General features: G+C 40.2%; 1 protein-coding gene across 1 annotated transcript in view; it reads left to right on the forward strand.

The window, feature by feature from the left end:
• The window catches only part of COL3A1 (collagen type III alpha 1 chain), a 48,756-nt gene that overhangs the window by 15,669 nt on the left and 7,248 nt on the right, over positions 1 to 25,839 (forward strand). Inside the window, exons 2-40 of the mRNA XM_066189554.1 lie at positions 2,231 to 2,436; positions 4,036 to 4,074; positions 4,636 to 4,752; positions 6,339 to 6,410; positions 9,588 to 9,653; positions 10,238 to 10,291; positions 10,512 to 10,565; positions 10,838 to 10,891; positions 11,049 to 11,102; positions 11,431 to 11,484; positions 11,954 to 11,998; positions 12,166 to 12,219; positions 13,141 to 13,185; positions 13,902 to 13,955; positions 14,254 to 14,352; positions 14,475 to 14,519; positions 14,641 to 14,739; positions 15,501 to 15,554; positions 15,688 to 15,795; positions 16,968 to 17,021; positions 17,139 to 17,237; positions 18,339 to 18,392; positions 18,738 to 18,836; positions 18,990 to 19,043; positions 19,156 to 19,209; positions 19,726 to 19,779; positions 20,147 to 20,200; positions 20,411 to 20,455; positions 20,544 to 20,642; positions 20,731 to 20,838; positions 21,356 to 21,409; positions 22,353 to 22,406; positions 22,509 to 22,562; positions 23,164 to 23,217; positions 23,433 to 23,540; positions 23,703 to 23,756; positions 24,184 to 24,237; positions 24,863 to 25,024; positions 25,123 to 25,230. Coding sequence (XP_066045651.1) covers positions 2,231 to 2,436; positions 4,036 to 4,074; positions 4,636 to 4,752; positions 6,339 to 6,410; positions 9,588 to 9,653; positions 10,238 to 10,291; positions 10,512 to 10,565; positions 10,838 to 10,891; positions 11,049 to 11,102; positions 11,431 to 11,484; positions 11,954 to 11,998; positions 12,166 to 12,219; positions 13,141 to 13,185; positions 13,902 to 13,955; positions 14,254 to 14,352; positions 14,475 to 14,519; positions 14,641 to 14,739; positions 15,501 to 15,554; positions 15,688 to 15,795; positions 16,968 to 17,021; positions 17,139 to 17,237; positions 18,339 to 18,392; positions 18,738 to 18,836; positions 18,990 to 19,043; positions 19,156 to 19,209; positions 19,726 to 19,779; positions 20,147 to 20,200; positions 20,411 to 20,455; positions 20,544 to 20,642; positions 20,731 to 20,838; positions 21,356 to 21,409; positions 22,353 to 22,406; positions 22,509 to 22,562; positions 23,164 to 23,217; positions 23,433 to 23,540; positions 23,703 to 23,756; positions 24,184 to 24,237; positions 24,863 to 25,024; positions 25,123 to 25,230 — 2,849 coding nt within the window. The remainder of the gene's footprint in view (positions 1 to 2,230; positions 2,437 to 4,035; positions 4,075 to 4,635; positions 4,753 to 6,338; positions 6,411 to 9,587; positions 9,654 to 10,237; positions 10,292 to 10,511; positions 10,566 to 10,837; positions 10,892 to 11,048; positions 11,103 to 11,430; positions 11,485 to 11,953; positions 11,999 to 12,165; positions 12,220 to 13,140; positions 13,186 to 13,901; positions 13,956 to 14,253; positions 14,353 to 14,474; positions 14,520 to 14,640; positions 14,740 to 15,500; positions 15,555 to 15,687; positions 15,796 to 16,967; positions 17,022 to 17,138; positions 17,238 to 18,338; positions 18,393 to 18,737; positions 18,837 to 18,989; positions 19,044 to 19,155; positions 19,210 to 19,725; positions 19,780 to 20,146; positions 20,201 to 20,410; positions 20,456 to 20,543; positions 20,643 to 20,730; positions 20,839 to 21,355; positions 21,410 to 22,352; positions 22,407 to 22,508; positions 22,563 to 23,163; positions 23,218 to 23,432; positions 23,541 to 23,702; positions 23,757 to 24,183; positions 24,238 to 24,862; positions 25,025 to 25,122; positions 25,231 to 25,839) is intronic.

Genomic DNA, 25,839 nt, shown 5'->3' on the forward strand with positions numbered 1-25,839 from the left:
TCCTTTGATGCAGCATCCGCTGATGCCATAACCCTGTGGCATGTGGGTGAAGGGAAGAGGCTGTCCTGGAAATGAGCAGTTCTTCTCCATCTCTCTTGTGCAGAATATGAAGTTTCTAGAGAGGCCCAAAAGGGGAGGAAAAGGAAAATTTGAGTTTCTAAGTGATAGAGAATGTCTGAGGGAATGAGTTTTCATATGCCATTAGAAGGTTTTCCATGTTAAGATTTTTTGTCTTGTGAAAGGAAGGAAAAATATTGGATCCCAGCTTGATATCAGGCAAAGAGAAAAATACTGGCTTGAAATTGTCTGGAAGGGTTTTTGAAGCTTTGTTGTTCCAATCAAGATAGTGGTCAAAATCAACTCTTAACCATGAGGAGTGCCAGCCTTTACAAGTCAACATTCTCCTGTTTTCTTCTTTTATCATTTAAGTGCAAAAATAACATAAGACAGTGTGCATGGACATGGACAGCCGGTAGCAGGATTGAAAGTGGGAAAAGAAACCCTCCTGTCCCATGGAGGGCTCTGTCCCAAGATCTGCAGTCCAGGGAGCCATGATTGTATTCTCCATTCCCCTTCCAGAGATCGTAGGAGCTAAAGAATTCCATAGGTGAAAGAGAAGAAAATGTTGGGTCAATATCACCCAGGAAAAGCAGCTGGGTGAGAAAGTGTGAAGGGAGCAGGAGCAAACTAAGCTCAATTGAGCACGTGGCAGTAAAGAAGGGGAATTGCTCAGGTGCAAAATGAACTGCTCAGGTACAAAATAAAAGAGGATTCGAGGAAGATGAAAAGAGAAATTACATGTTATGGGAAAGGTGACGTGCAGAGGAAGCATGAGAAGAGAGGAAACACATCTAAGCCTGCCCATTGCCAGAGAACATTTGTGTGAAGTGGGAATACATACTCAAAAATACAGAGAAGAAGAAAAAGGGAAAAAAAAGAGACCAGGGTGCAAATGCAGTGGTGGAAAGATTAAAAACAGAGATTAAAGATGCAGGGAGAAAAAAAAAAGGGGGACTGCATAACCCATAGGAAGGAAATGCAAGTAATTCGGGCTCAGTTTCATACTAGATAATTGTGGCCATTACAATTTGATGAAATTTAGAAATTTCTGCCTGGAGCCAGTGGCAATTTTAATGTCAGAGTTTTGAATTACATCTTTTGTCATTTTGTTTTTCTTTCTGAAGTGTGGTGTATAGCAGGTAAATTATCCTCATATTAAAGTTTTAAGAATGATGTAGGCACAAAAATAGCTCTTTCTCCAGAATGTTGGTTTTATAAACTGAATTATTATTAATTATCCATGGAAAAAATCTTACTATATTATTCATGACATTTACTGTTACTTATGTTTTCAATCTGAGAGTTCTAATAACAACTACAAAACTTAAAATGAGCTTGTAAAACTCAAATTATATGTTCTTAGTGTTATTTTATATTCGGTTCTTAAATGACCTGGCTTTCTGGATCATGTTTTTCTAAGAAAATACCAACCCAAAATGTAATGTGCCAAGGCAGGTTTTGTCAGCCTTTTCATATTCATGGTCTACAACAAGTTTGATCAGTAAAACAGCTGTTGGAAGAAATTCACAACGCCGTGAATATTACAGATGAACAATGTTTTTTCTGAAAAAAAAAAAAAGACACTTGTAACATTTGAGCAGGACAGCTGATACAATTATTGCAAACCATTTGGGCAATTAATGTGAACATTCTTTCAGATCTGTCACATATGCTGGTTTTCAAAAAACTCTTTGAAACCCCTTGGTGGCCACTATTAATGCAAGATGCTGGAGACAGGAGTTGGTGCTGGACAGATGGCTGATTCCAAATCCACATGCAAGTGCTCCTGTTGGCACATGGGGCCAGTGGCACTCTTGCTGGGGAGCTTTGGCACGTTTGCTCTTTAGCTGCAGCAGAGAATTTGATTGCTAATTAGACAGTAACTCAGTCTGACGCTAAAATTACTCAAGACGGAAGATTATCAGAGATTTAATTGGGCTTTGGCTCAGCTCCAGGAGGTTTCCAGTGATGTCTGTTTATAGACTCAGAGCAGACTCTGCAATTAATGTAATAGATCTCCCCAGTGCCTGAAAAGCAGCATTTAGCCCTTTACTTCACGTGCATGAACCAGAAAACTAAACAAACTATCCAACAGTTTCCATGTTGCTCATTTGTAATGTGGGAAACGCGTTTGAAATAATATCCAACACAACTTTGTCTCTCTTTCCAGTCACAGGATGTACCTATCTTGGGCAGGCTTATGCTGACAGGGATGTTTGGAAACCAGAGCCATGCCAAATCTGCGTGTGCGACTCGGGATCTGTTCTCTGCGATGACATCATCTGTGATGATCAGGAGCTGGACTGCCCCAACCCAGAGATTCCTTTTGGAGAGTGCTGTCCAGTTTGTCCACAAACAACAACACCACCTCCAAGAGTAAGTTTATTCTCACTGGTGTTTCCTTGGTGTTGTTACCTCCTTGATGCGTGTCAACCTCAATTCATTTTGGCTTAGACGTTCTTAAATGCTTTTCTTTTCAATGCCACTTTCTGAATTTAGGCAAATACTTAGGATAGACAAGGCAGCTGATAATATTAAGCCTTCCAGCTCAGTTTTATGTAGATAATGGGCACCAAAATAGTAGAAAGGGACAGAGGGCAGCAACTAGCCATTACATTTTTTATTTTATAGAAAAGCATAACAATAATGCAAACACCTTATTTCTGACTTCATACTCAATCTATGAGTATCCATGAAAATAACACCAGCAAAGAGTCAAAGAAAACTAGAGAACTTTCATAGCATCTCTGAGTCCGCATTTCTTATCAACTCAATTCTATGTCATCACAGTGTGAATTTCCTTTTGCAGGCTTATTGCTGACTTAATGCCCTGTAAAGGAAAGGTGATCATACTGTACATACCTCATTTGTCATCTTTTTAGAGACACCAACGTTATATAAACCAGTTGCAGCAACTTAGCCTCAGGAAAATCAAGAATGTTAGTACATGCCAAGCCCCCTGCCTAAGTGTCTCAGTGAGTGAGCCAACTATACTGAGCTTTCAGCTTATCTGAACATTTTGCCAGTGTTAAAGATCTGTGAGGTTCTGTTAAAGTACCTAGGTTGCCACAGGCACAGTGGAGATCCTTATCTAGAAAATAAAAGAGTGAAAGAGATGTGAGAAAGATGTGTTTCTGCAGCCTGCAGCACATCTGTTTACACATGGAAGGTCACACACAGAAATGTCACCTAGTCTTATTTGCACCTCACTAGCAGTATTCCACTGCTTCCAGGATCCTCTGAGCTACTTCACTGAACATGTTGAGAGGTGGAAATGAGTGGTATAGACAAGCATGCCAGAGATATAAATATGCCTCCCTCTCTTGTGTTGAGAGACTCATCAGTTCTGGAGTTCCTGATAATGAAGAACATGTGAATTATTCCCCCAGCCTCCCACTTTGGTATAGGAATTTGATCAGGCCATTGGAAGCTGTTCTGATGACTTTGGGTGGTGTATAGCGAAATGCCATCTTGAAAGATCCAACATCATTTCAGCTGAATATTCTTTGATACTGGTAGCAGCTGAACACAAAAACTGAAAATCAAGGCAGTAACATGTAAATGAATTATTAATTGAAAAATAAATAAATTGCAGCAGTAGGTCTGAGAATTTACAATTAGCTCATCACACTTCTCATGCTGGAGTGAGAAGGACACAAGAAAACTGTCACAGCATTCCAGAGTGGACTTCTGTCCCCATTGCATGCAATGGCAAAGCTGTACTGACTACATTAGTGCCATGCTTTTGCCTCCAGGGGAGATGGAATCCTATGGATGATCCAAGCAATTTTTGATTGACTGACCAAAAACCCTACAGCCTCTTAAATATACTGAATAAGCATTAACTGCATTCAGGTGATAAAACTATATTAAAGTGTATTACTGTTTTGTTCTTGTTTATATGTGCTTTTTTTTGTTATTCGTTTTATCTTGATTCTCTTTTTTAATTGAATTACCTTTCCTTTTTTGTTGTAGACTCCTGGCGTAGTCAGCCGAGGCCCCAAAGGAGACCCTGTAAGTGCAGATTTTTTTTGTTTTCCCCAAGGAAACAAACAAAATCAAGACCCCGTTCCTCTAGTGCTATATATCCCATCCAAGCTGCCAAGATATTCTGCTCTCATTGGTGTCTGAACAGTCTGCAGCAGGACTATACCATATAGTTGTTTTGAAGTAGAACTTTAGCTTCAAAAACATTTGCAAAAATTTAAACTGAAAGAACACAGAATTTAGTCCAAACTGTATCATGTTTGTTATGTTTTGTTATATTTCTTTACAGAAGGAGGAAAAAAAATCGTTAAGACTCCACTAGCAGTAATAATTTCAGATTCAGGAACTGAACTGCTAAATGTTTCGGATGTGTTTGATTATATATCAGTTGCAATAAGGTTCCAGCAACCAAGTGTTTCCATGTGTGAATTTTGTCTGTCTTCCCTGAATGTTTGGTTGTAGCCCTGTTTAGGAGTGGTTTCCCAACACAGTCACACAGACTTTGTTACAAATGGAAAGGTCTGTCCCTCAATGTCCTTGCAATTGGAGGCAAGTGACAACATCTGTATCTGCTCTGTGTCTTTGCAGGGTTCTCCTGGAGTTCCAGGCAGAAATGGTCCCCCTGGCCCACCAGGACAGCCAGGGAGCCCCGGAGCTCCTGGGCCACCTGGAATCTGCCAGTCATGTCCCAGCATAAGTGGAGGTGTAAGTCATTGTCATATTCAGCTTCTACCTTGGTGCTCACAGCCGTGAAAAGCAATGCTGTAGGCACCTGTAACTTGCACCTTCCCAGGTGCTTTGCTTTTGGTGGCATCCATCCCATTTGTGCCTTTGGAAAACAGAGCTGGGTGGTAGGTGGGATTTTGCTGTTGTTCTGGGAGTTTGTCCATAAAATTTCTCTGGAGTGCAATTAAATCTCTGCCTTACCTTATTTTTTAAAACTGTTGGGGCCAGATCTGCTGAAGGACATAGGTAACTCAGAAATAATCTGACCAGAAGGAGTGTGATGGAGGATTTCTCCATAAGCTCAATGGTTAGGGAAGCCTCCTTCTTTTCTATATTTCATCAATTCCTGTTTAGTAACAGAACATTCCAACGAGACTAGACTGAAGCACTGCTCCTCTGCTCGCAGTGAAGTGCCATGCAAGTACTATTTGTCATGGTTCCTCTTTATTCCTGCCTCACTGAATGCTGAAGTCATTTCAGAAGAGCTGGGCACACTCAGCAAGAGAGCTGATTGGAACTAAAGTTTATTAGCACTGAGCCCCGGCAGTGCTTTGTTACCAGGTGACCTGGTCATCCATGCAGGCCACCAAGCCCAGATTTACAAGATGGGACTTCTTTAGCACAAAGCTGATAAAAATTGTATGTTAAAACAACTGCTACTTTTGAATACAGGCCACTGATTATAACTTCTATATCCACTTCTCACATCTAGGTAATCCAGAAACTGAGGAAAGATGTCTCATTTTTATTTAATTCTGAAAGGGATTGCCTCTGCAGGACTGAGCTGTGGATGAGTTAACCAGTCCCAGTGGGCGCCAGTGACACTGGCTTGGGGTTTGGAGAGGCAAACACAGGAGAGGAAAACAGGCTGGGTTAGTCTCCCATTCCCACACTGTATCAAAGATGTGCTGCTGGATCCTGACACAGGAGGGTTGGTATCAGGAGCACAGGAGCCTTGCACCTGGTCAGTGCAGGAGCTGGATCCACAGTGGTTCGGGAGAGCAGGCAGAGCACTGCATGTGGTCAACCACCTGTGGGCCAATAATGCAGCACTGCACTCATGCCACATCATTTGACTGTCTGCTCATGTGAGATGAGTCATTCGTTAGGCACAGGTAAAAGAAATCAGGAAAATTACAATAATAATAAACAGTTGTGTCCTTTAGTGCAACAGAAAAGATTTCATCAACTTCCTTGAGCGACAACTAAGTCCAACGGAAAAGAGACAGACAGAAAAAATGGGGCAAGAAGGTAAGAAGGAGTCAAACCAGAGTAAAAGGAGAGAGAAAGGTAATTTTGTGGTTCAGCTGAGGCCCAGCTGTCAAGAAGAAAAATGGATGAGCCCAGCCTAGGGAGCTAATGTCACCATGCCCTCAGAAGGAAGACACTGGCCGGGCTTCTCTTATGTAAATATATGGCAGCTATATGTCAAGCTAATACTACTCAGCAGATACAAAAGAGATATTTCCGTGCATTTGCAACACCACTGTAAGAAAAGACTTAGTTGGTTAGTAACAATCACACTTTTTTTTTTTCCTTTCTTTTTTTCTCTATTTCTTTTACAGAGTTTTTCTCCACAGTATGACTCCTATGATGTGAAGGCTGGTGGAGCTGGTATCGGGTACCCACAACCCATTGTAAGATGATAAATCTTTTATTCTGTCCTTTCTTCTTTTTTAAAGAATAAATTTTCTGCTCGTAGATTATACCTTGGATGTGTATGTATCCTGATTTTAATCTAACAATATAAGTTTTCATTTAATTATTGCCTGCAAGTTGAATGTGATGCAAGGCACCAGTTTGTTCAGCAATACTATTCTAGGAAAGTAGATATACTTCATCTGGATTTTTTATTTTTCATTTTCTTTCTTCAGTTTCTTATCTTTGTTTTCATGATCTCTGTCTATGATTCATCTTCTTACACTACCTAAACATTTTTCCCTTCCTGTCTCATGTACATTCCTCATTTATCTGCTTGATATTCTTCCACTAATTTCTTCCCTTCCTTCCAACAATTTTTACCTCCTCCACAGCCTTTAATCTTCTTTCATCCACCCAGTATCATTTGTCTTCACTGAATTTGATATTCCAGACTTGCTAACTTTTCCACGGTTCAAACTTGCCTGATAACGAGTAAACCCTTCTTATAAACTTTATTCATTCCAAAATTCAAAATATTTTCATTTTTTCCTTTTTAAAATTGCCAGTTTTTTGCCCACAGCCACTCAGACTGTGTACCAAGGATGCTGTATCTGCCTGCTAGACCTGATCCAAGATTTTCAGGTTTTTAAGTGAGAAAAAGCATGGACCACCTCAAAGAGTTATACCTGAGCAATGCTTCATGTGTAATATAAAGCTGAATGTTGCACCTCATGATTCTCCTTTTAGGCACTGGGATTTAGAGATATTCAACATTAGGTGTTCTTGATTCAGGCATCTGCTGCATCGAGGGTGTGGTGAATTGCTGTTGCTGGAAATTGGCTGTGCTTCATTAAGCATAATCATTATTTTCAGCCCAATTCTGCATAACATGGATTGGGTATCACATGTTGTAGCACATCAAGGCAGTTGCGAGAAAATTAAGGAGGAGAGGGAGGAAGGAAGTTCCATTGGATCATTTTATGAAATAAGGTTTACTAATCACAACAGCTCTTTTTCCTGAAATATAATCATTATTTTCTCACCGTTAATCTGTTTATTTCTACCTACTTCATTTGCTAATATGATCATCCGTACTTTTGTCTTCTTCAACCATCCATTTTTGTCCTTGTTTAGTAATTAATTCATGTTCATTCTTCACAGTTTTCACCCACAGCTGTCATCACACCATCTACATTCTGCTACATGGTGTCTTAATATGGGATGTGCTGAACCAGGCAGATAACTGAGACGTTTTCTGTTAACAACTAACTCCTCTCTATTTGTGCTTTTTCCCTGGAAGTGATTAGTGATTTCTTGTGCTCTGACTCCTGGACTGGGGTTAAAAACACCACCAAACGACTTTATTGAGCACCCTAGAACATCTTCAGGGTTGTCTGTATATTTTCAGATCAGAAAGGCTTTTATATTACATCATAGCATACATGACCTCAAAGTAACTACCAGCAGTTACAGGCAGATGTGGCTGAAATCACTAGAGCTAAATAACGTTTATAATTTGCATTACATAGATGAATTTCTTTATTATTTTATAAATCTATCAATTTTCAATTTAAATACTCCTAATGAATAAATATCCAAAGTAAAATAATTTGGAATATTAGCAAAACAATAAAATACAGTACCAACACTGGCTGTGTGTGGTTACCATGCCTGGTATTTCCTCAGTCACACATCTCTCCATTGCTGCATTCCCATGGCTTTACACCACTTGCAGACTGATTTTGTCCTTTGCATCACCATTTCTCCTCACTTGCCCACGTAACCTCCACATGTTGTCTTTGTCTCTTTCCACCAGTGCACATTCTCTAACTGGAGGATGCTCATCTGTTCAAAGTCTGGAAATTCTAGCAGCAAGCACACCCCTAATTATCAGTTTATCTCCTCAGTGTGTAACATGAAAAAAAATTATATCTCATTTGTTTATATAGCTGTATGTCTAATTGATTGCTATTGATGACTTTAATTCTGGTTGGATCTATAGTTACCTTATACCAAATAACTTCTAACAATTATCAGGGGCTGCTCGTTCTATTCACACATCAGAGGCAACCCCACTGCCCAAACCCTCACAGCTCTGCCTCTTGGTGTACTTCTCATCTTAGAAAATAGCAAATATTAAAATGACTCACCTTTTTTTTAGACAAAAGACTAACTGTGAAGTAATATTATTTATTTTTGTAATACAGTAGAGTACTGACCTACATATGCCAATACTGATAATCTTGTATTATGAAAATCAGGTTCATAAAATCGTAATATGTGACCTTTTCTGACACAATATGACAATATCTCATGAAACACATTACTTGCAATATTAACTATTGAAGATTCTGCCAGCACTGCTGCTCACAGTGATCCTCTTATCATCCATATGTGTGATTCTTTTGTCTGTAGAAAACACATGAAGAGTTTAATTTAACAAAAGCTTTTTTTAAAAAAAGAAACCCCTATAGCTGCAGTAGACCACTGTGCTAACTTTTAAATGTTTTCTGTTTTGCAGTATCAAATGCTTTTGTGGTTGTTGCTACAAGAAGTAGAAATATTGAGGTTTTGGTTAGTCCAGACCTCATTTCTTTCTTATGGCTTAGTACTGTTACAGTTCAGAAAAGATTTCACTGGTGAAAATGTTTGCCTTATTGACAACAAGAAAAGTATGGCTTTAATTCAGTGTGTCTCCAGGTCATGAGGAATCTCTAGTATTGGTCTAATTAAGCTCAGTTACATGGCAGTGAAGCTGACACTCATTTACTCTGTCTAATAAATTCACTTCTACTTTCTATTCTTCCCCTTCAGGCAGCTGAAAAGCAGAATTCTGAGCATCCCTCTGGGGTCTAGAGAAGGGCAATAGTGACTCATAAATGATGAGCTGCAGCTCTGAAAATACCTTGGGAGTATTTTCAAGTAGCCAAGCCTGCAAGGAGCAACCCAGTGAAGCCTTTTCTGAAGGGGCAACTAGACAATGTATTTCTTCAGCACTGTGTGAATATACTGCTGCTTCCTTTTTACTGCACCAAGTGCAGGTCACCAAGGATTTTTCTCTGAACTAATTATGTAAAAGTTCATTTCACAGTTATTGACGACTATTGCTACTAGATTAAGCTTTACAGCTATATTACATTAATGTAACTACTGTTTTTTAATCTACGCTATAGAGTGGCTTTCCAGGACCCCCTGGCCCCAGCGGCCCCCCTGGCCCACCTGGTCATGCAGGTCCCCCTGTAAGTAACATTAATCTTCTTGTAATCATCTTGTGTTCTTTTATATGAGCTCCTCCTTTTCTCCGTCATTAATATTAAGTACCTTTTCAACTGATAAATCTGGATGCTATACTGAAGAATTTTATGTGTAAATTCATCTTGGGCTGTACCACCACCAAGACTCAAGAGCTGAGGTCAATATACTGTGCTGGCTTAAATCCTTGTGTACCCCTCGAGATTTCTGCAAGTCCGTGGGGTGTCAGCTACCATTATATGAAGACATGCCACTGCCAGACATCCTGTTCACATTCCCAAATGTCTATCCATACAAAATTTTAACAGGAGGTAAAGGAAAGTGGGGTACACATTCAGTGAACACACCAAGGGTCTGAGTTTTTCAACATCCATCTCCTTTTAGAGGAGCAGTTTAATTCTGTTTCCGTGGAGGCATGCTCTACCTGGTTCTGGTGATTTCACCTTTGGGAATTTGCTGACTGATCTGACTATAGATTTCCTTACAATTATGAGATTATTGAATATAACAGCACCGTGATATGGTGCATGTAGGTGTTCACATCTTAACTGAGTTTTTTGTCGCATTCCAGGGCTCTGCTGGATACCAGGGCTCCCCTGGAGAACCAGGACAACCTGGCCCTCCCGTATGTACCCATTCAGTATCACTGTGTGTGCTAAAGGCATGATCTTAAAAGCATGGATCTGTGTCACCACTGCAGTGGAGGGAAATTTTGCACTTTATGCTAGTTTTTTGTTATGATGCATGTCAAATGTACAAGTATTCATGGTGCCTAAGGCATTTTTAGTTTGAAAAAGACTTAGTATTCATCATTATTGTAGTTAATATTAATTACTTTTCTACAGGGACCTCCAGGCCCTGTTGGAATGATAGGCCCAGTTGGCCCACCAGGAAAAGATGTAAGTTCACTATTATTCATCCAGTTATTAATAAATAGGAAGAAAAAAAGTTCATTAAGTTGCAAGACAACAGATAACATTGATATAATTGCATTTGAGAATTTTTAACATCTCACTCTTTCTCCATTTGACAACCTGACTTTAAGACCACCACTGTCTTTGGTGGAAGTTTCACCTGCTTACTCCAACTCACCTTGTTCTACCACAGCTGGTGCTTTGCCAATAAGTCAAGCAATAACAAAACACACAAAAAATTTATTTTCTTTCAACAGGGAGAACCAGGAAGACCAGGCAGGAATGGAGATCGTGGAATCCCTGGATTACCGGTATGGAAAATCTCCCAGTAACAATGGTCTTCTGATAATAGGTTTCGTTTTCCCATATCAAATTAGTCAAGTGAACATGACACACAGTGAACATTGGCTTGTGCCCATCATACAGTAAGTACATGATTTATTGACCTTTCTATATTTATGTGTTTAGGGTCACAAGGGACACCCTGGAATGCCTGGGATGCCAGGGATGAAAGGCCAACGGGTAAGTACTGAGTATTTTGATTATAGCTGAGTTTGTTACTCTCCTTGAATCATGGTGTTGCACAGTTGTGATCTTTCAGACATCATTTCCAAGACTGAATCACAGAATTAAAGTTAATTTCTGCACCACATAATCTGCACTTCCATAACAAAGATTCAAGTTTTTTCTGGTTGTTTCAGTTGTAGAGCTCCATCCCTAATGCTGTAAAGGGTTCAAACACCTGATAGCACTCATTATTGAAAATATGCCCCTTTCACATTATGCCAAGAGGAATCAAGTTTTCCAGAATGCAGGCAGAATACACAGATATGGTTTTCCTTTCCCACAGGGTTTTGATGGAAAAGATGGTGCCAAAGGTGACAGTGGTGCTCCTGGTCCAAAGGTAAAAATCTAGAGTGTCATCTTTCTAGTAGGTACTGTAATGACCCCCATTATTTGTTGTATAGCTGTACTTTGCATCTTAAACAATTATAAAAATATAATCAGCATGAAAGAAACCCACTTAATATCTCCATGAAAAAAATACGAATCGTTCCAAAGGAGTTAGACTTTCTGAACCACATCGTGTCCAAATTTTCCAGCCATAATAAACAATGAGATACCAAAATGAAAGGACATGTCTCAGTCATCTTTCTTGCATAGTATTTTAAAAGCTCAGTCTTTCTATTTTTATTTCCTGTTTAATTTTTGATTTGACACTTGTTTAGACTTCTCAGAACTCAGTTCATGCTGAGGACACCCAGCACCCCATAGAAAGGGATAACTAATTGGCCTTTTTCCTGTGTCTTTTCCCCTTGAATAAACCAAAAAATGTCCTCACCAAAGTTCATTTTGTTTTCTCTCTGTAACAGGGTGAAACTGGTCTTCCTGGAGTAAATGGAGCACCGGGCCAACCGGTAAATATGTGCATCCTTAAGTGTTAGTTGAGCTGTTCCTCATTCTTTTAACTTTAATTACTCCACCACATGAAGTGGGAAATAGGGAGTTATAAGAACAATGTCTCTTTGCTCAGCCGTCTTATTTTAGAAGCCATTTAACAAATTCATTTTTATGTGTTTTCTAGGGACCAAGAGGTCCAGCTGGAGAAAGAGGAAGACCTGGGAATCCCGGTGGTCCTGTAAGTAATTGCAGACATTGTTTTTATCCAGAGGCAGCACACATTTGGATTCAACATGTTGAGAATTCCCTACTTCCTTAAAGCAGTTGTAATGTAAAGGGATAAAAAAAACTATATAGCATCTGTAAAAATTTTGCATGAAAACTTTTCAGTAACACTTCTAAACCACAGCATGTTCACCATCTTATTTTCTGTTTCACTTTTTAAAATTAATAGATTACACACTGAGGAAGAGTTCAGTGTTCCAGCATAAGCTCAGGTTTGGCAAAGAACAGGGAGGAGGGGTGGAAGCAAAGAGTGGCAGGGGATGGCAGAGAGAGGGAAAAAATATAGTCTCAGAAGTAACTTGTGGGAAATGATAAAATTCCCCTTTGATGGGTCATAGGGTACATCCCTCGCTCTGAAGGAATTCTTAGTTCACAGCATTCAATACAAACAAAGCAGTTTACAGCCAGCACCTTGTTTGTGCAGGCACTGCATGACCTGAGCAGAGGGGCTGGTCTAATCTGGCTACAAGACAGGCAACAGGGTTTAAGTCATCAGTGTTCATCAGGCTTTTGGAGTGGAATTTAGTCTTTTATGTGAATCAGAACTGTTAATTTGAAATATGCATCTATTGCCATCTTACGCATTCACACAGACAGTGCTTTGTAGCTGTTATTTCCTTAAGAAATTTAATAATAATGTATTTTTGCATCTTCCTGTCTCAGTGCAAGTCACGTAAAGTGTTGGATATTCGTTCACAAAATATTTAGTTAACTATTGCTTTGGAATTTCTCATCTAAGGAATCCTTGGGTCTTAGTCAACTAAGTGGGAACGTACAGACACAAAAATATGGTCTCTGAGTCATGGCCATGAAAGGATGTGGGCTCTGTGTCCAGGGTAGTGCTCCGTACCCAACACCTCTCCTCTTTCTGCAGGGTGCCCACGGCAAAGACGGATCTCCAGGAGCAGCAGGCCCACCGGTAAGGCAACTTTGACTTTCAGTATTTGTGTTGCTTTAGTCTAATTACTTCTAGCTGACGTTCTCCAGTGCCAGCAAACCCAAAATTGGGCTGCACTCGTTCAAGAATGAGCATTTTATTTAATTGTATTTCATAACTGCATTGGTTAGTATACTTAAAGGACACAGTGCAATAGGAGAGCTTTAACAATGTAAATCAGGAAATACAAAAAATCCAAACCCAGATTATTCTCAGATAACATATAGATGGATGGAATTGCTAAACTTCATGAAAATCAAATTTTGAATGATCTTATCAAATAAATGATTTAGCTTCTGGAGCTGGCAAACATTTTTCTTTCCCATCTGCCTAGAAACCTGAGCATGTCCACTTGTGTGTGTAACAGCTGTACTGGCTTTCTTTTCTCCTCCTTTTTTCATAATTAGAACAAATTTTGAAAGGTTTTTATAACTTAATCTCCTTAATGATAGACTTCATGGTTTTAAATTTAAAACACACAGCAGCTGAACATGTGAAAGTCAGGGTAACTAAGATGTAGGTGTGATATTTTAGGACTAGCCAAACTTCACCTTTTACAGCATGATTTATATTTGCTGCTTTCCAGGTGTTTCCTTAGTCAGAGAAAAATCCCATAATCAGACTCTCTTTTTTTAACTTAAGATTAATTCCATATGGCTTTTACCTTTTGCACTAATAGTATTTCTTTCACTTTTAAGGGTCCCCCAGGTCCCCCTGGAACTGCAGGATTTCCAGGCTCTCCAGGTTTTAAGGTATTCAACTAAAGACACATAACTACATGGGATTTGGTCCTTTCTCTAGTTACACAGCTTATGTCACTCTACATCATTATTTTATGTGCCTTCCTTTTCCTGGCTGCTATTACACTGTTTGCAAGCCTGAAACAGATGTGCTGCCATATGCAGCATGAGACAAACCCAATCCTCATCATCTTCATGAACGTCCACAACAAAACACCACTAAGTGGTAGAAAGAATTAATTTAATGCTGATTGCCTTAGAGATGACTAAAATGCCTTCATTTTCTCCTTTTACTGTTTATTTTCCATAGGGTGAAGCTGGTCCTCCTGGTCCTGCTGGTGCTAGTGGTAGCCCCGGGGAGAGAGGAGAACCTGGTCCTCAGGGTCATGCTGGGCCACCTGGGCCTCAGGTACATCAATAACACTTGAGACCTGAGAGGTGCTGTGCCACCTGCTCGTCACAGAGTCCTAGGAGACCCTTCTCTTGGTCCTGGGTTAGCAGCATTGGTTACTCAGATATTTCTTTTTCCAGGGCCCTCCTGGAAGAGCTGGGAGCCCCGGCAACAAGGGTGAAATGGTGGGTACTTTTCAGATCTCTGCCTTGGCGGTGCCTTGTTGGTGAGGGTCACTGTTTGGACTGGGTCGAGTCCATCAGTGCTGTTCTCTCTTCATCTCTGTCTGTTGTTCCCTCCCTGCAGGGACCTTCTGGTATTCCTGGTGCTCCTGGGCTGCCAGGAGGTCGTGGTCTTCCAGGTCCTCCAGGTGCAAGTGGAAACCCTGGGGCGAAAGGCAGTCCGGTGAGTTACTAATGATACTTACACAAGTTGTACAAACAAATATGGTGGAAGTAAGCCTGATACCAGTAAAAAACCCCATTGATCTTCTCCTACTCACTTGAAATGGTCTAATAAACTATTTTATAATGAAAATATGCAATTTCTTTTTATAAATATGTAACTTGTTTAGTTTCATACATATAGGTATTTCTATATATAAAGATTATACATAAATATGGTAATACTATTTAATTGCTTTCCTAAATTATCTACCAATTCAGATACAAAAAAGATACTGCTTGTGTAAATTGGCTACATTAGACAAAATCTGATGTTTTATAATCCTATTTTCACCTGTTTTAATTCCCAGGAGCTGAGTCCACAGCCCACTAAACCCCATGAGTTGTCCCTGGTCTTACACTGTCAGGAGGCCCTTTTCTTACAGCCTTACACCCATGTAGCTCTTTGTCAGAGAAAATATTCAGGGACTTTAAACAAGACTCAATGGTATCTGAAATAGCTCAGGAACAGACATAAAATTTTACTCAGTGGTGTTTAAGGTTGTATCACTTCTTTCCTTTACTGGATTTTTAGGGAATCCCATGACTTCCACTTAAAGACTCAGCCAGTGCATGCTGATTCTTTTGCAGAATGTTAAATTAAAAAAAGAAGTCAATATTTTGAAACTTCATGTCTACTTCCTAGCATTTCAGTATGTCTAGTAGCTCTAGAATGATGCCCAGCTGCAACCCATAATTTTAATGGGATTTTCTACTTTTTAGGGAGACCCTGGTAAGGATGGTGCAAAAGGAGATCCAGGTCCAAAAGGCGAGCGTGTAAGTGATTTCAAAACATGTCCAGAGACTTCTTCCAAGGAAGTCTGAACCCCGAATCATTTCCCATACAAAACCTGATTGGGTTTTTGGAGACTCCTAATCCACTGATGGGCTTGGTTTCTGTTGTTGCCAGGGTGAAAACGGCACCCCAGGTTCTCCTGGGCCTCCTGGTGAGGAAGGGAAAAGAGGTGCAAACGGTGAACCCGGGCAGAACGGAGTACCTGGTACCCCTGGAGAAAGGGTGAGCTGTGGTACTCAATCTCTCGAGCTAAGACAGAGACAGAAAATTCTGAAGTTCAAAACACTTCTGGAGGAATTTGGCTCCATAGATCTTCTCAGCAAATTCCAGATGTGAAGCTGGGTTACAAGACTGGGAAGAATTTTTATCTAGTTTCTCCTCTGAATTGCAGCTCTTGGATCTCAGTTGGAAATAAATTAATTTCTCTCAGTTTTTGATATAGAAGAGGCAGTGATCTTATATATCTAGGAGTTTTATCAAAAGATTTTTGTTGAGATGCAGTCATAAACTATGAGAACTACAAGGGGAACAAATAATCAAAATTTCAAAATTACTTCTCAGTTAACAGAAATAAACAATCAAAAGAATTTCTGCTCTGGAAAGTGAAATTAATGTAAATTCTTCTACATTCAAGATATGCCTTTATGTCAACATCTCTAATACATCTTCAATATCAATAAGCAATATTGTCAGGATATCTTCTATGTTAAAGTATTTAAACTGCAAACAAGTTTTTTGGCTAGTATATTAAATAATTTTCAAAAAATTTAATAATTCTCACAGAGGAATCCACAAATTGTTTTATTCAACAAAATAAACAGCAACATCATTACAAATTTTAGATTTCTGTTCCTATCAGAAACAAAGGAAATTGTGCTGATCCATTTGTAAGTCCTAACTTAATAATTGATTGTAATACTTGCTGAAGCTATGAAGAAACCAAAGATGCATAATGAACTAATTAATCATACTAAACATATAATGGGGGCTGCAAAATGAAATTTGGAATTCAAATTTCTTTTATAAAGATAATAGTAAATATAAATAATAAAACAATACAAAAGAGCTCTTTTCAGTATTTAATTAGAGGAAAATAATTGTCAATACTGAAAGTGATTTTTTTTTTAACAGTACTTTAGAAAACTCATAAATAATGATGCAGGGCTAGCTAAAAATAATGGAAGAGGCTCTAATTTCAACAGGAACACTACAATCAAAGACAAAATAGTCTGCAGTCCTTCTTACTACAGCGAAATGTCACTTTCATCTTTTTTTTATTTTCCCAATTATTTTCATAATGATAAGTCTAATGGTAAACAGTTTAGCAGAAAACCCAGTTGCTATTACCTGTGTCATACTGCCTGTGATCCATAGTTTGTTCTTTTATCTGGCAGGGCTCCCCTGGCTTCCGTGGCTTACCCGGTAGCAATGGACTTCCAGGTGAAAAGGTATGAACCTTCCTCCAAAAAAGTCCTCCAAACTTTTGGAGCATCCATGTGAATTAGGATGGGCAATGTCACTATGATGCTGATGGCCTTGCTGTGAATCTCCACGTCTCTTTCCAGGGCCCTGCAGGTGAGCGTGGCAGCCCAGGGCCCCCCGGCCCCAGCGGACCTGCCGGAGAGCGCGGACAAGACGGAGGCCCAGGTCTTCCTGGAATGAGAGTAAGACTGGACATCTCCAAGAAAACGGGATGAACTCTATTAGAGATGGCTCATCTGAGCTGATACCATAGAGGAGTCCAACCAGAAATCCTTTCTATGGGTTCTTTCAGGCAGTAGCTGCATGCGTTCATGGTGGGACAGTGCAGAGTCACGGGGCATTCCCAGGACACTGCCACATCAGAGTCGGGAGGCTTTGGGGAGGCTCCCGGAGCATGCCAGGCCGTGCCACGAGAGATGCCTTTAATATGAGTTAGCATGGGATGATTTTCTGTGTTAGCTCTTTACATTTCAGCAAATTCTAACATTAGGTATTTGGGGGTTTTATTTAGATATGTTTATTATTACATAAATAGAGTTAGAGTTTAAATAATTAAATTAGACATTAATTTAAGCATTTCAATATACAAAAGTATTATGTTTTTGGCTTTTTTCTAATTAAAGCAAATAAGCTGTTGGTCAGTTTTTTACAGTACGTATCAGTAAGATTTCAGAGATGGCCTGTTGTGTAATACTGACAGAATGTGACAACATCTAAGGGGACATGGAACAACATTTCGGGAGCTGTACTAAGAACTAGCAACTCCTAACAACAAATATACTGACATTCAGAAGCCCAACTGCAGGCCTCTGAGAGCTAAACAAGACTTTATTGGCAATGAAAATGAACTATTTAAAATACAACAAAAATAATATTTAGAAACTTGAACAAGTTAATGAAAAAGTGTTGCACATTGTGTTGCTTTCAGGTAGAGGTGTGTAGTCAGAATTGTTTAATTCCTTTTTTCCCATCTAAGTATAGTTTTTTCACACGTAATGAAAGAATATTGTTGTGCTAGTTGATTAATGTCTGGTGTCTTGCTTACATACAACTCTCAGAAAAAACAATAAACCTCTAATGATGGCATTTGATTGCTTTCTCCAATTTTCCCCCCTCATGGGATGAGGGAAATGGGAAGACTTTTAATCTTTAATAAAGAGGATGATAACAAGCAAGTAGTACTTATATATTTATATTTATTGAAACTTACATATATTGAATTGAAATTTAATGATGTAAATCTTAAACTGAACTATAACACTCTTTTTTTCTTCAATTTGCAGGGCTTGCCCGGAATTCCAGGAAGCCCTGGAAGTGATGGGAAACCTGGCCCTCCAGTACGTACATTGTGCAAATATTTTATCCTTGTCCTCCTGCTGACCCAGCCCTATCCTCGTTCCACAGTATCCACGTGACAGGTTGTTATCACAGCCAGATTGTCTCCTCTCTGTTTGCTTTAACCACCAGAGCACTGTTATGCTGAATCATTGTAACAGCAGCCTGCAAACCCTGTCATTTCATGCTGTATAGAATTCAGAGTAGATGGGGCACGAGTTGCAATACAAAACACATAATGAGTTTTGAACAGTGTCATCCCCTCACTCAATGTTTAATGAGTCCTGGGAATTGCTTCATTTCACCTCCCAGATGACACATCTTCCTTTTTTTTTTGCTTATCCCAGGGCAATCAGGGTGAATCTGGACGCTCTGGCCCACCTGGCCCTCCAGGCCCACGTGGTCAGCCAGGTGTGATGGGTTTCCCTGGTCCTAAGGGCAATGAGGTGAGTGGGATTTCTCCTTTTCTGTGCTGATGCTTGATGAGCCAAATGTCAAACTAAATTGCTCCATAGTGGGTCTATCTCACACTGTTGCTTTACATGATTGTCCGCCGACCAGAAACAAGTATTTCAAATGTAGTCTTTCTTTTTTGTAAGGGGGCACCAGGCAAGAATGGAGAAAGAGGCCCTGGTGGACCACCTGGACCACCTGTAAGTTTCACTAATATTTTGTTTAATAATGATACAATATTAATAATACCTTGACAGGTCTTACAAAAATAGTATCACTCTCTAACCAAAGCCTAATTTTGTCTTTGAATAGGGTCTTGCTGGGAAGAATGGTGATGTTGGCCTTCCAGGTCCTCCAGGACCTACTGTAAGTGTGGTGGGCCCATCCGAGGCAATGATTGGGGGTCTGGCAGCTACAGATGGGCACTGGGAATTTAGCAGAAGGAAAATATTTTTAATGATATAAAGAAATCTCTTCCTATGAAGACAAATAAAAGAGCTCTTCTTTGCCATTATTTTAATGAACGAATATTTGAAACTTTGGTGGGAGAAACTTGAGTCAGTTATACCTGGTGTAGATTGAAATGAAAAGTCAATTTAGAGCTCTTGGTCTTTTCAAGCAGAAGTGTATTGCCGCTCCCTTTAATGTTTACAGCATTTCAAGCTCCTAGCAAGTTAAAATGTGTCTGCTGAATCACATCTAAGAGTTGGAGTGAAAAGAGCAAATACCACAACACCAGCATACATTAGTTTTTGAGCTTGCGCAATGTCGTCGTCAGGTCACAATAAGGAGGCTCAGATTAGAGGAGATGTGGAGGTGTTTGTATGTTGAAGTGTTCTCAGGCAAGTTCATGGATTTTCCTCCTCATTTGTTTGATTCTAGGGTGCTTCTGGGGAGAGAGGAGAACCAGGAGCAGCAGGCCCACCTGGCCTCCAGGTGCTGTGTGTTTATTGTTTTCTGATTCTTTAATACCCTAACACAAACACACAAATTAAAAAACAAAAATTTAAAAAAAAATTTTAAAGGCACCTGAACATTTACATTGGAGTTCCAATCATCATATATTGAATAGAATAGAATATAACAGATCAATCACTTGACAAAAGTTACTGCATCATAGATCATTGCAAACCATGTGGTTAGCAGAGATTGTCACTTAAACCCCACAGCTGTCGAATTGGCACCTTCCTTCTGAAGGATTGGAATGAGTTGGCCACACATCTTTGTGTCAAAAGCAAAAATCTGAAGATGGGAAATGCATAACTTATCTGTGTAACATGGATAATACTGTTCCTTTATATAGGGACTGCCTGGCGGACCAGGACCAGCTGGAGAGAATGGAAAGCCTGGAGAACCAGTAAGTAGTAATTCCTTTTTTTTAACTTACAAAAAATTAATGACAATTTCTTCTTAAATTGTATTTCCAAATTCAGACAGCTCTCAGCTCTCCTCAGAGCAGCAAAGTCTGATTTGGGGAGTAATAGGGGAGAGAAACAGGATGCCAACCACCATGCAGATGTACTAAGTAAAGTTCATGGATAACTTACATTTATTTTCTCATAACCAGGGGCCAAAAGGTGATATTGGAGGACCTGGATTCCCAGGCCCTAAGGTAAATATTAAAGCATGTTTTGTAATTACATAAATGAATTAACAAAATATGAGCCTGAAAACAAAGAATAACACATTTTTTATCACAGGGTGAAAATGGTATCCCAGGAGAACGTGGTGCACAAGGTCCTCCAGGACCTCCTGGAGCAAGAGGTGGACCAGGTCCTGCTGGCACAGAAGGTGCCAAGGTACCCACGGAATTTCTTCCTTTTCTGCTATTCCGCTACCATGTGGGTTAATTTTGGTTTTTTCTAATTATTTTTTGTTACTCCTTAGGGTCCTGCTGGTCCACCTGGGCCCCCTGGAGGCACAGGACTGCCTGGCTTACAGGGAATGCCAGGAGAAAGAGGAGCTTCTGGAAGCCCTGGACCAAAAGGGGACAGGGTAACAACATACACACACTTTTGATATTATGTTAATTTAATGTTCGCATCCCACAAGGTGCTGGGTTTGTCCATGTCTGTACTTTGGCCTGATTTCAGAGGTGCAGATTGTGTAGCAGTACTGTTGATTTAGCAATGGGATGTGGGTCCGAGCTGTTGAAAAAATATGGGGGTTTCACCCAGTTTAATACATGCTAGATACTTTTGCTGCACTGGAGCTCTTGGGGAATGGGTACACCAAAACTGTTCTAATGAATCTAATTAATGATGAGAATAGTTCATGCCATGGGAAGACAGTTTGGCCTGGACTTCATTTTGAATCAATTTGTGCTTGTTTTTCATGTTTTTTTGTTTGTTTGTTTGTTTTTCCTCATCAAAGAATGTAGCATCTGATGCTGAATACTGGCCAAAATATCAACCCCAGTTTCATTAAAGAGATCAGGCTATTGAGATCTCAGTATTTAGGCTCATCTCATGCTTCGTTTTTGCTCATGGTTTTTATGTCTTGAATTTCCTAGGGAGAACCGGGTGGTAAAGGTGCTGATGGCCTTCCTGGTGCAAGAGGAGAGAGAGTGAGTATTTAAACATCCAACAGTTGATCCATCAGCTTTACACAGCCAGCTCTTGGAACACAAGTAACCTCACAGTGAATAATTTTATCTAGGACAGTTAAAGTTGTAATCTCATTGTGTTTCATTCCAGCAGTGCAAAACTGGGTTTGTAAACTAAATTAGCCCTAATACTAGTTTTTGTGATTACCACTCCTTGGGTAAATGTAATGGAGTTTTTTGGAGAGAGATTGTAGTTGACCGGGACAATGTTTTAGAGGGAAAGAAATCATATAAAAGAGAAAATCTACCTGACTGATGGTAGAATTAATCACAAAATGACATCAATAGTAAATATTCTCATACAGGTTGCTAAATATGATCTATTTATACATCTATATAGCAAATACATGTTAAATAGACACTTGAAATACATATATCTATCAAATTACTACCTGCAAGCAGTATATACATGAAAGTAATGAGGGATGACAAATATACAAATGTAGCTTGGTTGAGTTGGAGGAAATATAAAAAATTTATTACAAACCTTAAGGTGCGCATTAAATTTTTAAGAAAGAAGTAAGTCAGGGAGCTCGTCAGGAGATGCTGAATATGTGCTGAATAATCAATTATCTATCTGAAAATTAGGACAACAGGTCACTTTTATTGTATACCATTGAAAGAGACCTATTAATTTCAGGTGGTTTTGGATTAGGTTTGGATGGTGGGGGAAAAAAAGCAATCACTCAGCTGGAGATCTCTCACACTGCAAAATGGTGTGATTTGAGAGCATCACTCCAAAACACGGTGTGCAAATGCACTTTGGGCACTGTACACTTTGTTCATTTAAGTATCTTTGGCAATCTGTTTACACCAAAACATAAACACTATTGATCAAAACAGAGGAGTTAACATTGTCATACTTTGATACAAATATACAATTTCTAATTTTCCAATTGTTTAGGGCAATGTAGGTCCCATCGGTCCTCCTGGTCCCGCCGGCCCACCTGGAGATAAGGTAAGGCATCCTCAAAAGGGGGTTTGTCCTGTAAAGAGCCCCAGGGGTGGCTGCCTCAGGGAGAGAAGACAAACAGCCCGTGACCACCTTTGTTCCTTGCAGGGAGAGACTGGCCCAGCAGGTGCCCCTGGCCCGATGGGCTCCCGTGGAGGTCCTGTAAGTGACACACCTTTTCTTCCTGTATAACTTCACCGTGGCTCCCCTTGCCTGGTGTAGACATCAGTGCTGCACCAAACCTATCAGCAATTCATGTGGCTTGGGTTGTAAATAACCTAAGCACTTTCAGCTGCTGTTGACTCTTGGGATTTATAAGAACTAAAGGCTTCAGAAAATCAGGGCTTTTAACACTGCAAAGGGGTTCGAGGGCTGTGGTGACAGGGCAAGGCAAGAGTGCGAGCTGCAGTCATGTCCATCTTGATTTAAAGTTAAGTAAACTTAAAAATACTCTTTCTTGTATTTATTTTCTTTATATTTAACGCTTTGGGATCTCAGTTGAACACCATGGATTGTGCTCAGGGTTTATACAGGTGTAGCTGGGTTAAGTTTACCACATTTTAGATAATTATCAGGTAATTCCTGAACAGTTGTGTTTAGCACTTTGGAGCAACAGTTGTTTTGGATCAGATGTTTGGGGTTTTTCCTCCAAAGGCTGGTAAGACAAAGAAACTTCAGCAACCTTAACGGCAGCATTCTCTAACTTTTAAAGTGAAGTTTCTCTTTCTAACACCTTCCATTACTGACATGTGGTTTTCCACAGGGCGAACGAGGAGAACAAGGTCTTCCTGGACCTGCTGGCTTCCCTGGAGCTCCAGTAAGTGTCTACACCACTCTTTCTGTACTCAGGCACACAGAGGGCAACATGACTTTGTCCTTCCCCTCCTGCACTGGTAGGGCAGTAGAGTTCAACTGCACTCACATTTAATTTAATATTTAAATTCCCTTCAGAACAGTACCTGGATAGCATTTCTTGTCACAGCATCATCTGCTTTTTTGAGTGGTAACATAACAATATAATTTTTTCTACAGGGCCAAAATGGGGAACCTGGTGGGAAAGGAGAAAGAGGCCCCCCTGGTCTAAGAGGAGAGGCTGGACCCCCTGGAGCAGCAGGTCCACAGGGCGGCCCTGGTGCCCCAGTAAGTGTTTGCTGCTCCCTATTGCTGCAGAGAGGTTTCTCCAGCACCCCCCTCAGCCTCAGGGCCCAAGTGGAAGGAGATGAACCGCCTCAAACTTATTGACACCTCCTGTAATTTTAATATTTATCAAATCATTTGCTTTATCTACTTCCTTCCATGTAGGGTCCACCTGGTCCCCAAGGAATCAAAGGCGACCGTGGATCTCCTGGCGGGCCTGTGAGTATCTCTTCAATTTAGTCACTGCTAAATGCCTCTATTTATTACAACAAATGCGATGTAAATGAAGAATAAGAACTTCAGTGACTTTAGTATTGGCAGTTCAAGAATAATTAAAGTGTTCTAGAAGGAGTAATTAAAGTTGGAAATCTTTAGTGATCTAGATTACATTGATTTTAATATAAGTAATTTGCCAAAATAGCTTTTGACATGATGACCCAAAGCTCTACAATGGCTTATCTCAACAGTTACTGTATTTACTTGCCATATTTGGAAAAAAAAAAGTTACTTCTGTTTCAGGACATTTAATTCAGGTTTCAAACAAAACATGACTATAATTTAAACTCAATGGGTGTGTAAAAATCAAATTTGTTCCTGTTTTTCCAGTCTTCAGAAAATGACAACTAAAAGTATTGATCTCCTCTAGGGTGCTGCTGGTTTCCCTGGTGCTCGTGGTCTGCCCGGTCCCCCTGGTAACAATGTAAGTTGGTTTATCCCTGTCTTCTTTTAGTCTTACTTTGTAAGATACATTTAGACATATATTAATACATTAAAATATATTATGCAAAACCATTCTGAATATGATAGTTGTACTTCAGGGAAAAAAAATCTGCAAAAATGATTACCCTCTTTATGGTATGGAATAGAAAGTAGGATTTTAATTAAGGTACCATTAAAGCCGATGCAATTGTTTCCATTCATTGGCTCAGCTAAGATTGCAATGAAAGACATTTCATTGTGCACATGTCCAAGACACCATATTAAAGGCATATGGCAGGAGTGATTCAAGAAAGCAGAAAGCTCTGCTCCTATTTCCAATTTCTGTGGTAGAGCCATGAGTAAGGAATGTGTACTCCATATTGGATGCATTGCAGGCATTGAGCACCCAAAATGTGCAGGTGTATGTCCAGACAGCGGGGATAAAAAATACCAGTTGTGAAAGTGACACATGAAACGATTCTCTTACAACACCAGATCAGATTTGGGCGCACAGGGCTGGACCCTAAATCTGCCTTCAGGCAATGCCTCAGGTCTGGCTAGCTTCCATGAAACCAATGCCAGTACATGTGTGCACCTCACACTTTCCTTCTTAAAATCCTTTTTAGGGCAGTCCAGGTCCCCCTGGAAACGCAGGGCCTGCAGGCAAGGATGGGCCTCCAGGACCCCCCGGCAGCTCTGGTGCTCCTGGAGGTCCAGGACCCGCTGGAATCAGAGGTGAGCCCGGCGCACCAGGAGAAAAAGGGCCACCAGGAGCACGAGGAGAAAGGGTGAGTGTCCCTTCAGCCAGGGACTGTTCCAGAACAAGCAGCCACCTCTGGGATGTTAAAGATGCTCTTACTGACTGAAGTAACCTTCTCTCAAACAGGGGGCACCAGGTGAACCAGGCCCTCAAGGCATCGTTGGCGGCCGGGGCAACACGGGTCTGCCAGGCTTGCGTGGCCCCAGTGGCCCACCTGGGATGGCAGGGGCCAAGGTGAGAGCCCTTCACTGCAGCTACAACCCTGACACAACCCTAACCCAGCTGCTAAAAACAGCCTAAGATGCAAAAAGTGCTAAAAATAGCTGAGAGACACAAAAAGTAATGAATGTAACTGGGGACTTGGGGGGGGGGGGGGGGGGGTAATGCTTTTTAGTCCAGAGATGAGAGAATTTACAGTTATTTGTGTTTACATGCATAAGATCAGGATTTAAAATGTCTGGTATCCAGCTGCTGTGGGATGCAAGGTTGTCTTTCAGATTATAGCATACATATTATATATCTAAGAGTATATTACCCACTTCACGCACTTTGCGAGAGTCACGAGAAGGAGGCTGTAACCTCTCCCAGGTACAAGATCCAAGTCATAGTTTCATCTACCACTAGTTGTTTACCCCTACTTAATTCTCAATATTTTTCTTGCTTAAATATTATGACCTAAACAGAAAAGTACTCTCACCTCCCTTTAGAAAAGGTGGAGTGAGGTTTGGTTTGTATTTTATCACTAATGCGGTGATAGACCAGCATTTTTTGGTTAACTGCTTTGGCCACTGTTTTTTTGGGCACATAAGAAGACACATAACTGCTTATTATTTCTTAGTTGTC

Source organism: Chamaea fasciata, unplaced genomic scaffold (genome assembly GCF_029207755.1).
Source record: "Chamaea fasciata isolate MVZ Bird 193981 ecotype frontalis unplaced genomic scaffold, bChaFas1.0.hap1 SCAF_8, whole genome shotgun sequence".
In the NCBI taxonomy this organism is placed as follows: domain Eukaryota; kingdom Metazoa; phylum Chordata; class Aves; order Passeriformes; family Sylviidae; genus Chamaea; species Chamaea fasciata.